We start from the raw sequence: 14,851 nt of genomic DNA on the forward strand, positions 1-14,851 counted from the left end.
CTAGACACAGGAGCTTATTTATTTTTAGTCCACTCTGTTCTGAATTAATCTGATTTGGGTACACTGATAAGTTGTCTTGACTGCATTCAAGCCTTTTGTAATCCTGTGAGTAATGTAAATGATTGTGTTAATTAAAAATAACAAAATTTGTAGTTTGCCAGTAGCAGGAGGATGTAGCTGACTACAGCCACATGGGAAGGAGTTAAAATCAAGCTTTGTTTTCAGTCTCACGTTTATATCAGGTCAGTAAAAACACATCCTTTGGCAATCACTTTCAAACTTTTATAGGGGTGCTGCTGCTGCTGCAAATGTAGGTGGGACTGCTACAAGTATGTAACAAAGGCAAGAGAATTTCAAATAATATTCCTGCATCAAACATAAGATTGGCTGTTTGGGACAGAACTGGTCTTTAGGAAAGATGTTCATCCTGCCATCCTCCATCTCCTGTTGATGGAGAACTAGTGAAATCATTATACAAGCTTTTCCTGAGGTAAATGAATACCTGTCACTCCTTTGAAAGTTTTAATCTATATTTTAATTTTCCTGATTACTACAATTAAAATATGAATATCAAAAGCAATTAAAATGAACAATCCCATTGGACTAACAGCTATTTTAATTGTCTTTAACTTCTTTTTACTGGGAATAGAACCACCATTACAGCACAGCAAAGACAAACTGAACCAAGCCAGTAATTTCTTTGCTGCTTTACCTACTCCAAGCTGATCTTAAAAGAAATTGTTTTCTTTTTAATTGCGTTTTTAATGGAAAGCATACCTGACAGACATCATAGTGCTCAAACAGGGACAGCAAACCAATATCACTGCGACTCGTGATGCCTTTCAAAATGGTGATATTGCCATTCCCAGAGTCCAGCTCGATCACATTGTTGAAAACATTGGACACAGCTTTGCCAGTCAGAAGCAAGTTCACCAATTCCTGTTTGGGACATGTTTGAAATAAATTAAAAAAAAAAAAAAGAAAACCAAAACCAAACAGTAGTTGATCAGCAGAAGACTGATTCAGCATTGATGTGAAGTTACACATGTACATGACTCCTAATTTACAGAGTGGCTTAAGGTTTATGGTTAGGATCAAAATTGATTATAAAAAGATTCTAGATATTTTGGTCAAAGTCTCCCAAAGTAAAATGAGGAAATTATACAATGACAGAATATCCTGTGTTGGAAGGGACCCACAAGGATCATCCAGTCCAGCTCCTTGCCCTGCACAGACACCCCAACAATCCCACCCTGTGCATCCCTGAGAGCTTTGTCTCAATCCTCCTGGAGCTCTGGCAGCCTCGAGGCTGTGACCATTCCCTGGGCAGTGCCCAGCACCCTCTGGGACAAAAAACCTTTTCCAGCTGTGAGTTGGATTTCTTGTCCAAAAAGATTGATGCCTCAGGTTTTAGCTTTTGTATTTTTCAGATTCTGTGCTGCTTTAGTGTGTAATTCTGAGCTTCATATCAGGGGATGCTGAGCTCTCTGCACAGAGCAGGGAGACAAAACAATTCCTGCTCCAGCTGGGCACCAAGGACAAATGATCCAAAGCTCAGCCCAGGAGCACAAACAGCGTGGGCTGCAGAGAGAAAAACAAGCAGGGTGGGAGTGCCTGGGCTAAAGCTGGAACGGGACAATGAACTGCAAGGTGCAAATGGAGCAGAACTGAGCCAAGGGAGAGACCCCGGGAGCGCTCGTGCATTTTGGGGCCATTTGGGTTGATCTTGGCTGCAGCCCTGGCTGGGCTCTTGTGCTGCCCAAGGTGGATCTATTGAGGCCTTTTCTAGTCTCTGTTCTAGGCCAGCCTTCTCAAGGCATCAGGATGCTGTGAGAGACAGTACTGAAAGCTTTGTTGAAGTCCAAATATTAGAGGAATTTTCAATTTTCATTCCTCTGGAGGTAAACTGCTGATAATTTATTTACTCTCACATCCAACTCTCAAACACCTCATCTAAGTGTTTTTTTGGTGGTTTTTTTTTTTTAATGAAAACATTTAGGTGTCCCCTCTTCTGCACAATGAAAAATACAGCATGAATGATATGAACTCAAAGCCTGTCCAGTACTACGTGACATTTCTGTATGTGCTTAGTGATGTATTTTGTATGTTGGACAAGATTTGTTACATTATGATTCTTTCTCACTGATTATTTCTGGATGAAATTAAAGTCTCCTTCAGTAAAACATTTACCCATATGGACTCTGATCACCAAGATATTGATATTTCCTAGAGATGATTGCTGATTATTTCCTCTCCAGTTGAAGCAGGGGGTGTGTCAGAGGCTAATTATCCGTGAGAGGGTGGGTGGCATTTGCACATGTGAGTGTGCCTGAAGTTCAAGAAGAGAGATATGGGATATTTTTCTCAGCTAACATCCCACCAGGGCCAGCTGGGCTGCATGAAAGCAGAGCTAACAGCACTCTGAGCTGCAGCAGTGAACCAGCTCACTATTAATAAATAACATATGGCTAAAACCAGGAGGGGAAATAACAAAGAGAAAGTTTCCAGAAAAAATACTGCAAATTACCATGCCCAAAGACATGAATAACTCTGGTATGGCCAGTCTGGAACTGGTTTTAAAAATACTGCACACAATTACAGCTCTGCGTTTCTCCTGAAGGATTCCCCAGAGTTTATAGGCTTTTACTGATATTTTTAGCACTTTTATTCACCATCACTGATATTCTACCACCTTCTTGGTGAACCATTGTGTGGTCACAGTGCAAAAGTCCTCTAGCAACAAGAGAGGAGCATGAAGCTTGTCTGTGGCAGCCAGAAGGGCAATGGATGGGATCCTGGAATCCCTGAGGAGCACTAGGGTCAGACAGGGAAACTCAGGCACCTTTCTGAGAGGGCAAGGAGGGAAGACAGCAATAGCTCAGCCCTGAAATCAACCAAGGAGTCCCAAAGAGGAAGATGAGATGAGTGTGAGGACATGGACACACAGGTACAGGCACATGCAGGCCAAAAAAACAGCCTGCAAAGCAGAACCTCTGAAAGCAAAGACAACAATAGGCCAAAACAGAAGGAAAAAGAAAAAAATTATTAAAGTTCTTGAGGATATGGGAATAAGGGAAAAAAAAAAGGAAATTGGTGGAGATTTTATAGCATAAATCTCCACCAATTTATTTTCATAAATCATTTTTTCCCATACCTAAAGGGGCTGCAAAAGAGCTGGAGAGGGACTTCTCACAAGGGCATGGAGTGATGGGAAAAAGGGGAATGACCTTTAGCTGAAGGAGTGAAGGTTTAGCTGATATTGGGAAGAAATTCTTTACTGTGAGGGTGCTGAGGCCCTGGCACAGGTTGCCATGAGAAGATGTGGACCTCCATCCCTGGAGATGTTCAAGAACAGGCTGGATGGGGCTTGGAGCAAGCTGGGATAGTGGAAGGTTGGAAGGGTTGGAACAAGATGAGCTCCCTTCCAACCCAAACCATTCTGTGATTCCATGACTCTTTGACTCAAAAATAAGAAATCCATCTCTTCCCAGAGGTCAGTTCACAGCAGAGGCACAGAACATCCCCAAACCTGGACCTTTAGCTCACCTGGGTGCAGTAGCCGTGGCTGCCAATCAGGCGGTTTGTGAGCACGTCGAAGTCATTGCGCACCCTGCAGAGGAAAACACAAATTTAAAACCAATCAAATGTCATTACAATTGCTTCTTTTCATTCTTTTCATCTCTAAATCTTACTGAAAAACAAAAACCAAACTGTTTCCCAACCATGAATACAGCCCTGTATTTTCTGAGTCCTTACAAGGTGATTTTCTTACATGGAAAAAAAAAAAAAAAAAAAATTAGAAACTCAACTAAACCTGTGGGAAGCAGAAGTTTGGTAGAGCTTGAAGGAAACAGCTGTAGAGAAGAAAAGAAGTCATTGTCACCACTAGTTAGAATTTTAGAAATTAGAATTGCTGCACTGTTTGTATGACAGAATCACAGAATCAGTGAGGTTGGAAGGGACCTCTGGAGGTCCCTTTGCCCACCCCACCTCCGGTACCTGAAGCCAGTTTTTACCCATCCACATCTGGATAGTTTCTGCATCTAAGGAGACAGACTCCACAAAGTACCTGAGTATTCCAGTACTCAGATAAGATCTGCTATTTGATATTCCTATCACAAATGCTTGTAATATATCCATCCAATCTATACACTGCATTGTCCATGAAAAAAAGAAAGAAAAAAAAAACCCCAAAACTCTCTAGGTGTACACATTTATAATGGTGCTGTGTGGCCCCTAATTATATGTTGTGACACCAAAGAGAAAAGTCTGTGAAACTGCATTGCCCATAATTATGGAGTAATGTGTCCCCAACCTAAGTTCACTATCTTATAACTCCTGGAATTACTGAATTAGTGATTGGTTTATGGCCTAAACCATAAAAGTTGTAACTGTGATCATTTTTCATCCTGCAGATATAAAGGAATTGCAAACATTATGTTACACATGAATAAATGCTTAATCTAGGTTTGAGGAAAATCAATCTGCTATGTTCTGGGAGAGTTGTGGCAATAAAACCCACTGATTAATTCTATGGGTCATAAAAAAGCTATTTTCCTTCAGTATAAAATATGCTGATCTCAATTGTTTTGACTCCATCCTTATTTTGATATTGCTACTGAGGTAGAGAGAATGCCTGAATAATGATCAATTAAAACTTAGTTATTCTACACACATCCAATCTCCTTATTCCCATTTGATTTGGCAAATCTATGCCTAATAATATCCATGTTTCTTGACAACTGGCACAATTAATTTTGTTTTAAAATGAAAATATTTTGTTTCTGACAAAGCAGGAGTTGAATTGATGTGGTCAGGGTAAAGCTAGCTGGAAATTTCCCCTTAACATTGACACACATGCTCCAATAAAAATGTATTTATTAAGTAAAAAGCCAGGACGTTTCCTGTCTTCATCCCAAACTTTAGATAACTATTTTTCATAGGTTTTCTCAGAATGCCAAAATCAGAATATAACAAATAATTTTGAGGCTTACAGCCCTAAAAGTTTAAAATAATTCAACAAAAGTCATAGTCATGGAATCACAATTCCCAAACTTTGGATAATTATTTTCTCACAGGATTTCTTTGGATGCTAAAATCACAATGTAACATATAATTTCAAGGTTTACAGCCCTAAAAGTATCTAAAATAATTGAAAGAAAGTCACAGTCATGGAATCACAATTCCCAAACTTTAGATGATTATCTTCTCATAGGATTTCTTTGAATGTAACACATAATTTCAAGGTTTACAGCCCTAAGAGTATTTAAAATAATTAAGAATAATGTCATAGTCACGGAATCATGATTCCCATTTTGAAAAATGCATTTTATCCCTTTTGTAAAAACGTATTTCATCCCTTTTAAAAACACTTATTTTAAAGACAATTCACAAGTCAGTGTCAGACATAACAAAGTGCCACTGACGTCTCTTGCCCGTGTGAAATCAAAGGAAAGGCTGGGGAAAGTGTGCCCGTGACACGGAAAACTCCCTCATGCACCACTGCAAGGCAGGGATGGGATGATAAAAATCTTTGGATTTTGGCCATTTTTCAGTTTTAGCAACGGCCTCATCTCGCCAGCGCCGCGGGCAGAATGTCCAACATGCGTCAGTCGGGGACGAGGGGACGTACGCCACACACAATGGCAGGAAGCTCTAATTCCATCTGTAGGCACAAACAATCTGGGAGTCTAGAGGTGGATCTCAGCTCCTGCAGAAGGAGGACAACATCTGCCTTTGCAATCAGCCCCGCTGCTGAGGAAACCGACGTCAGGCGCGCGGCCGCGGGATTTACACCTCCGCTCAACGCAGGAGTTACACCTCCGCTCACCGCGCTTGGGGCTCCTCTTCCCACCTGCCAAAGGCTCCCTGCAGGTGTGTTTGATGTGTTTCAGGTGCAAGCGCACCTCATGCTCTGTAAAAATGTCAGATGGTCACAATTCTGTGGGTGGTTTCTGCCGGGGTGTGGAGGTGTTAATTGGCTGCCGGCAAATCTGAAGTGTTTGTTCGTTCTGCTGTCCTGGCTATCAGATGCCCATGCAGACATAATCTATAAATCATTATCATCAACATGACTCCCCCAGCGTGAAATTTTCCATTTATAATTTTAAAATCACTTTAGGACAGGAAGAAAACCCATTGATTTGAAACCAGGAGCCTTTTAACAATCCCAATGACCATCAGACAACGATTTAAGGCTTGACTCCCTGAATCCCCTTTTAATTTACAGCCCAACACACCACGTGCTGCTGCAACAGCACCACAGATCAGTAAACAGACATTAAAAAGCAACATTGTTAATGGTAAATATTACTTTCCTGTGCAGTATTATCACCATTTTCCAGTGCTGTGATAGTTCATATCCCAGCTGAGGAGTGGGGTAGGAGAATGCTGGCTGCTAGAGCAGAACAGTGGGGTTTGCTTCTCCTGGTAATATTAAAAAGTCTGTTTAAAAAATGTTCAGGCATAAAGCAAGATACTGATTTTTAAAATCTCCTGGATAAAAATTTTAAATCAAGCATGTGCTCCATGGGCAGTTTTCAGCAGAAATCATTCCCTGTGCTGATATGAATCCAAAAGTTGACAATGAGACTTTGCTAAATTTCAGGTCACTTGTAAATCTCCCAGCTTGGCTTTTAGTTTTAGTTGTAATGTGTGTGATGTGCTTTATGCCTGCATGAAACCAGGGAAGACAGAGTTTGGATTCTAAAATATGTACAGAATGTGGATGTGTTTTAATATGCTCACAGAACTTAAAAAACATGGCAAAACTCAGCTTCACATGGTTTATTCACTCGGAGCTGTTCTTTTAAAAAATATTTGTATTAAAGCCTTTTTTCCCCCCCAAAAAAGTATAATTGTGAGCTCTTATACTGAGGATTAACTGTCCTTTCAGTCCTCATGCAAGCAAACATTTTTTTTCTCACATTCAGATCACACAAAACAAACATCATTATGTGGTGAAACCAAAAGATATGTAAGGTGGCTTTAGAGTAAAAATTTAATTTATGGCATCTGGAGAAATCTCCTCATGACAGAAATCACCAAATCACACCAGCTGGTGTGAATGTTATCTATATTTTAATGGTTTTTAATGCTGCTGGGTTTAAGGCAGGGATGCCTGAAAGTCCTTCCAGAAAATATCTTTCTATATTATAAATTAATTTCCTCTCCATGCTCCTGTTGGTGAATCTGTGTTTATGTTCAGCCTGGTTGTAAGTGTTGGTTTCAAGTTATAAATAATGTGTTTATAAAGGATATTAAGTACTGAAGGTGGACAGATGTTCTGAGCCAAAGCTTTGACTGCTCTGAATTGTCACAGCCACACTGACACCATTTGCTGACTTCCAGGCACTTATTAGAAATCTGCCTAGAAATCAATCCATTCTGGGATATAGAAATAGCAAAAAAAAGAAAAAAAAAAAAAAAAGAAAAATATCTAAAAGCTAAAGACAGATGGACCAAACCACACTTGATAGAAGAAACTGTAATGTCATTGAAAACCTTAGCACTGATGGTGCATTGATAAAATACACTTCAGTGATCGGCATGGACTCAATAAAGTTTTAAAAGTTCATAAATACAAATCAAAAATATAAATTTTTTGAGCACTGGACTCTCCAATGTAACGTAACCTGCCATCACATGAACTTTTCCTTAGCAAAAAACGAAGTGAAATAAATATTTTTCAAATGCTTCACATGCATTTACTCTCAACTTACTTCCAGGAAAGTTCTTGACAAGTTTTCAATGGAGAATAATTAAATATTGAATACAAAAGTCCCATACAAACTGAAATAGGAATAATCCCAGACAATCACAATGTGAGTCACTTCATGCCATAGGTATCACTTGGCTTGATAACAAAACAAAATAAAATAATATAAAGAAAAATAATATAAAATAATAAAGTAGTATGAAAGAAAAAAATAGTGCATTTCAGTAAGTGCTGGCTGGTTTACAGTCCTGAACTCTGAGGCAAAGCTGCCACAGAAAATTGGTGACCTCACTTTGTTCATGGCAACAGACAGCCACATTAACAAACACACAATTACAAGTCTACTCCCAAAATAGATTTGGGGCTGGCAGGGAGAAAAAACTCATCTTCAAGCATAAGGATTTCGAATAATTACAATGGGGATATGGAAAATGACAGGATGGGTGATTGCCTTATTGTGTAAATGTTCCAGAATATTTCTTTTTTTTTTTTTAATGCTGGCACATGGCAAAGGTTTCAAATGAATGTTCAAAGAAGAAGGGAAGAGCCTCTCTAAAAAAAAAAAACTAAAATATTGTTTGGGATTCAGACCAGGGGAAGCAAGGAAGTGGCTTCATTCTTTATTTATCACTTTTGCCACATACCTGCTAATTTCACAAAGTTCTTAAAGTGGTCTGAGGCACTCATGCAGGTTAATTCATCAGCTCTGCTGCTCCACGGTGCTGACAAAATATGGGAAGTATTTATATTTCACAGGGATAGATCTGATGGGAAAAATGATTCACCTATTGGCATGTTCAACTCACTATTTAATTTTTTAAAAGAAATTACCTTACTGACTGAATGCAATGTCCTCCTGAGTGCAACAGAACAAGCAAAGATATTAAATCTGCATTTATCTCACCACATTGACCCTGAATAATCTGAATGTATGAAAGTAACCTGCTAAAATTTGGCCAAAATCCAGCAATTTATTTGTTACTGCTACATTTTGTAGTAGAATCACACTTATTCTTCCACACCTCTGCAGTCTTTTAATCAATACCCTTTATTTCCCTAAAATCAAAAGAATTAATTTCTGAAATGCTTTGATTCACTGAAGGGAAGGAAAAAGGGAAAAAACAAGGTTGGAAAGATGAAAAAGCTGATCAATCACTGCAGGGCAGGGTTCATATCACTGATTTTTATATCTAAAGATGAACACATTAATAGGCAATCCCTCTGGAATTCTTTAGATTTGTGCACATGGAGAGAAACTGGTAGGCCATTTAGGCGACCTTGCTCAGGTAATTTGCAGAGTAGAGGAAGAAACTTCAGGAAAATTCCTTTTCTCCATCTGATGAACACACAGTAAACGGAGCCTGCCACAACCTGGCCATGGCCATCAAACTTCTAAGGACTGGAGGGATAAATCACAAATATTCTGGCACTGAAAACAGAATGAGTCTATTCTTTAGTTTTTTTAGATTAAAAGCTGAGAAGTGAGAAATAAGGTTGATCTAGAAATCAAAACACCCTGTAGCCATTCTTTGAAGACTCCTCCACTGGACAAACCAATTAAAAGTTCAATTTCTTTAAGTTAACTTACTACAGATTTTAGCTCAACAGAATCTGAGCATTTAGATATAGCAGGATCAGAGGAATTTCTGATGATCAGAAGGAAGAAGAGTTAAAAAATTGGAGCAGTTTTCCTGTGGGAAGAGGCTGCAGAAACCAGCATCATTTCACTACAGCAGGACACAAGTGATGGACTCCAAGGTAAGGAGATGATTAAGGAAATTTCCTCACTACTTTTCAAAACATGGATTCCACACCACTCCTTAAACTTACTGGGCAATTCAAGGAAAAAAAAAAAAAGAAAAAAAAAAAAAAGGAAAAACTCTTTCACAAAACACATTTCTGCAGTGGGGAACTCATTGCCATAGGAGTTGTGGAGGCCAAAAGGATTTAAGGGTTTAAAGAAATATGTGGAGGACAGGTTTCATCAAGGGATAATAAACTCACTGACCTGGGCACAACTGGCAGCTTGGGAAATCCTGGGATTACTGCTGGGAACATGGAGAATATTCCAGCAGAATGATCCTTTGCTGCATTTCTTAGAGATTTCCCTGTCTTTTCTCTATCAAACACAAGCTACCAGGCTTGCAGAACCTTTCCTTGATCCTACTGGAGCAGCCCTATGGTACCAAGGGGCAGCTAAACCCCCAATCTCAGGATGTCCCCAGAAGAATATTCCATGTTTATATCAGCCCTGGTGTGGATTACAGCCGTAACCCCACTGGGATAAAGCAGAACTGTGGAGAAGGAGAGGAGAAGATGATGCTCTCTGCATCTGGCAGGTAAAACCCAGCCATCCCAGTTACTCTCTTTCACAGAAATTCACATTTCTTGGTTGTTTTCTCGGCTTTCCATACTTTTATCAGTGGTAGCTCAGGACCCTGGAATCTGCTCACACTCTGATGAGATTTACTGATGCACTTTCTCTCTGTACTAACACTGATCTTTAAATTAAATCACTTTCTCTGCCTTTCTTGTTTATTTACAACCCCCACCACCCCAGCTTTTAGGAAACAGTTATGTCCCACCTCAAAATTTGCTTTTTTTAAGGCCAGAAAACATAAAAACTTCTGTCCTTTTAGAATTCTTCTTTGACAAAACAGATTGTTTCCCTGGTCTGTGCTTTTCCCACACTTCCCCCAGATTTAATGTGTGAACCCAGCCTGCCATGGTGTTTCTCCAAGGACACATCAGTGCCTTGCACAATCCATTAACATTTCTTCACCTCCTAAAACTATTCTGATACACCCTCAGAGCAGATCCAAGGCTATTTTTTAATGCTGGCTCAGAGGCACTGTGCGCTCTGCTGCTCCTCATCCTGCCACTTGCAGCTGATGAACCCCCAGTACAGTAGTGAGCAGGCTCTGTTTACAAGACCTTGCACTTTCTGTAGTGAAAATAAATTCCTTTTTTATTGCTCTCATCGTGAGCCAGCTCTTTTTTACAGCACAATTTGTTCTCTGTATTGACAGGGCCTTTCAGCTTTTCAGTCATCAGGTCACTTCATCAGCACACCGCTCCCTTTTTCCATCTCAGTGTCCCACATCTTATTAAAAAAAATTAGGGGGGGAATATGGCTCCTCCAGAACTTTACACTAAAAATTTTGGAATCAAATCAAATCAAATTTGGCCCCTCACCTTCCTGAAACGCCCTTGGAACCCCAAGAATTAGAGCTCCTGGGTTCTGTGAAATTGGATTTTTTTTTTTAAATACACAGGAAGGAATCAGTCTAAAATTTTAAAGAATTTTCTCCCTATCACCCCTGTGTACAAGAATCAAACCTTTTGATGCAATTTTACTTCTGGCATCCTTTCTAAATCCAGTAATGCCCACCACCCTGGGACTCCCATCAGGAATGTTTGCAGTTTATAAAGATCAAGCCTGAGCCTTTTAATGGCTGGAGTTTTATAACTAAAAGAATCTTTTTAAGATAGGTATGTATGTGATAATATTTGATAATAATTGTATTAATCGTGATACCTTTCAATGTGTGCAGAGATTAATTAATAATGCCATTAAAAGAGTAGTTTTGGTGGAAAGGAAAAAGGGAAGATGCTGGGGTACACAAAACAGAGAGCACTTTGGACCTCATTAGCGTAAGAGATTTGGTAACAGGATGCTTTGGTAAGAGCAAACAGAACTTTGAGGATTAAATCAAGATTGCAAGAAGATCAAATTAGATGGATTTACTGGAAAAAAGAGAATTGCATCAGACTTCTGCAAGCAAGAGATGTTTAAAATGTGTAAGTTTGTTTATGTGATCTTTAACCCAGTCATTGTAGTAAACATCACCAGCCTTCCTAGAACAGTTTATAAGTATTTGTAGTCCACAATAAAATCAGATTCTTTGACCACCACACTGAGTCCCCATCTCCCTCTTCATCACCAATATTATTGTAGGGAATAAAACATTTTTAATCCCAGACTGATCATGGACAAACTCCATCAGTCACCTTGCCCAGGCTAACAACCCATTACTGAGTCCCTTTCCTTATCACCTTTAGAATCCTTAAAAGATGTGGTTTTTTCACATTAGTAAATGATTTTTCAATTGACATATCAAATAAAAATCTCTTATTAAGTCCCCATTAACTAATTTTATTCTCTTTTTTTTTTTAGTTTAACTACCAATTCTCAATTTGCTCCTACAAATGCAAGTCAAGCTACTCTATATTTTATATATAAATATAGAGTAAAATAATTATATTAAATTTATTATTATATAAAATAATTATATTAAATAAGGCATGACAAAGAAAAGCTTCAGGATCAGGTCCATTCATGAAGTCTGGCAGAGCAAGAGAAAGCTTGAAAGTGCTGAATAAATTTAGCAATGAGGTGTAGGTACAAAGGTCCCTGGTTTATTTTTTCCTTCCCTTTGTGTAGCCATCATCACTTTTTCAGGTTAAATTCCACCTGCCACAATTTTGATGCAGTTATTATGCATGGACTCCAAGCAGCCATGCTGGCTTTGCCCCGTGCTGCTCTCCTTACTGAAAGGCAGAATATTAATTTAGACTCGGAGCATTCTTTCCATTACTCCTGATATCAGCCACCTCCACTCTACACAGAAACCTCACATCTCTTCCTGATATCTCTGTATTAATATGATAAGGAAATCATTTGTTGTTTCCTTTCCTCACTGACCTCATCTAAACCACATTTTTTTTTCCATTTTCCAACACCAGGACCCAGACCACTGAGGACAGAGAAGATTGTTGCTCACCACACTTTTTTCATTCCTCTGCACTATTTTAAGAAGTCAGAAAACTCCCCAGAGAATGAGCTAATAATCTTCCCATTCTTCAGTTCCTCAGCTTTTTGATTTATCCTGATCAGTTCCACAGGGAGCTGGATGTGTCAGGGGAGCACAGAAGTGACCTTCCTGCTGCACATCCACACCAAATTTGCTGCCACTCAGCCTCTAGTCCTCCATTCTGTTCTGTGCACCCAGCTGGTGACACAGCTGAAATTCCTGAATTTCCTTACCAGGGGAACAAGAGTCACATGTCTCCATGACCTGGGCAAACTCCATGTTTTCCCCCATTTATTATTTTTGGCATTGTTTCCCAGTTCCCCAATCCCTTACCTATCAAGACAACAAGTAGAACTAGCACAAAAACATCTTTGTCTTCTTGATTCTGCCCTTTTTTTCTTAGCTGAGTCTCTCATTTACTCACTTTTCTTTACCACTAACCTTTGTTCCTTGTCCTCCAGTGCAGCAAACACCTTCAAACCTAATCCAACCTTTCCTCTTCTTTGGCTTTGTGGTCACATTTCCACCTGGGTCACGTTCCTTATTTACAATGTTAAAAAAGCTGCCTTATGTTCAGATTTTATTTGGCAAATCCTACACATTTCTTTTGAGTGAGACCCTCCTCTCCTCTCTCTTGTCTTCCAAACCCTCTTTTCCCACCACCTTTTGTCCCTGGGTCCCCTCTCTCTCAAGCATTAGAAATGACATTTCACCCATCAATCTATTCCACTGCCTATCCCCTTTTGAAAGCACAGAGCTTCAAATCTTGGTCTCACACCCTCTGACAGATGTTACTAAGGCTGTCACTGATTACCCCTGTATTCTTGCCTCTTTTTTTGAAGGAAAAACATTAAATTCTTTCAAGCAAACTCCCTTCTTTATTACCCTTTAGCAGCTGCATTCATTATTCTGCATGTATTAATTGATTAATCCTGCAAGCAGCTCTTGCCCAGTGAACATTTTGGCTACAAGGGCCTCTGTCCAATCCCCACAACAGAGCCTCAAAGGCAGGGGAAATCCTGAAAATTAGGAATTGCATGCAGCCCATCGAGCAGGAGGCACAGAAGTTCACTCACCCCAACAAAAAAGGGCTGAATTCTTCCCTACCAAGGTCTGGATCCCACAAAATCTCCCGTTTGCTCCTCCCCCAGTTCCTGGTAAATCTAACCTGCTTTTCTCATGTTGCAAAATCACAAGTGGCTCTTGGGGAGCTATGAGGTTCTCAAATACATTTTTTTAATATTCTTCTGTGTCCAGCTCCTTGTATTTTAGCACTGTAACATAATTGACAGCTGTTTCCCCTCAAAACCAGCAGCTTCCCTGTGTTTTCCAAACACCAAAAGCTGTAAAAAACCACTATGACACCTATTTATATTACATAACTGCAAGCCCTGAGTGCAAGCTGCTCCCAGACACAACTTCCCCCTGCTGCTGCTCTCCCAGGCACTCTCAAGTGGAGGGGAAACTACCTTTAGAAAGGTTTTCCCAGAAAACTGGCTCACAGGAAAATCTACTTCCATCAAGAGCTGAGAGTGCCCCAAGTGATGGGAACCTTCAAGAGAAGCTGGAATTGGAATATTCCCCCTGGCCCAGCCAAAAGGCTATTTCACAGAAAGCCTTTCTTCAGCATCAGGAGAGAAGGTGAATTCCAGGGGAACTCCAAATTAGAGATTGGCTCTGGCACAGGAAAAGGTGTCAGCAAAGGAAAGTGGATTGAGGGTGGGGGACCCTTTGTTCCACCCACAGCTCATGAGCCAGCAGAGCATCACTTTCCTTTTCAAAGCCCTGCATGACTGAAAGAGATTTCAAGTGCAGTAATGTGTCAGAATTGGGGTTATTTTACAGTAAATGATACAGAAAGGATATAGGAAAGGATACAGAAAAAAAAATTATTACTGCAGTAATGATCATCTCCTGCTACTAAAAATAATAGAATATAAATAAAATAGAATCAAAAGTAACAGAATAAAAACTTCTCTTGATGAGTAAAGGCAGACAGAACTGTTAAAATTACAAAAAAAGAAAAAAGTAAAAATAGTTTGCCAATGGGCCACAAGAGGAAGATTCTTGTAGGATTGCTTGCAACCAGATAAATGATTACAGAAGAAAACCCAAGATGACAAACATATATATTTGTTTATATTGGATATACTGATATATATTATAATAAATATTATATTTTATATTATTATAATTACATTATTATACTATATATTACTTATATATATTGATAGATATAAGATTATATCCTTATTTATATATATCAAGATATATTTGACCGTGGTAAAGGGCATAATAATAGGCAGCATTTAACATGATT

The 14,851-nt window shown here is 39.3% G+C and overlaps 1 protein-coding gene across 2 annotated transcripts in view; it reads right to left on the bottom strand.

Moving 5' to 3' along the window:
- The window catches only part of MINDY4 (MINDY lysine 48 deubiquitinase 4), a 71,766-nt gene that overhangs the window by 18,766 nt on the left and 38,149 nt on the right, over positions 1–14,851 (bottom strand). For both annotated transcript variants that reach the window (XM_038128738.1, XM_038128737.1), the window contains exons 14-15: positions 3,547–3,610; positions 778–939 (exon numbers count right to left, since the gene is read on the bottom strand). In XM_038128738.1, the coding sequence (XP_037984666.1) occupies positions 778–939; positions 3,547–3,610 (226 nt within the window). The remainder of the gene's footprint in view (positions 1–777; positions 940–3,546; positions 3,611–14,851) is intronic.

This window comes from Motacilla alba, chromosome 2 (genome assembly GCF_015832195.1).
Source record: "Motacilla alba alba isolate MOTALB_02 chromosome 2, Motacilla_alba_V1.0_pri, whole genome shotgun sequence".
Lineage (NCBI taxonomy): Eukaryota > Metazoa > Chordata > Aves > Passeriformes > Motacillidae > Motacilla > Motacilla alba.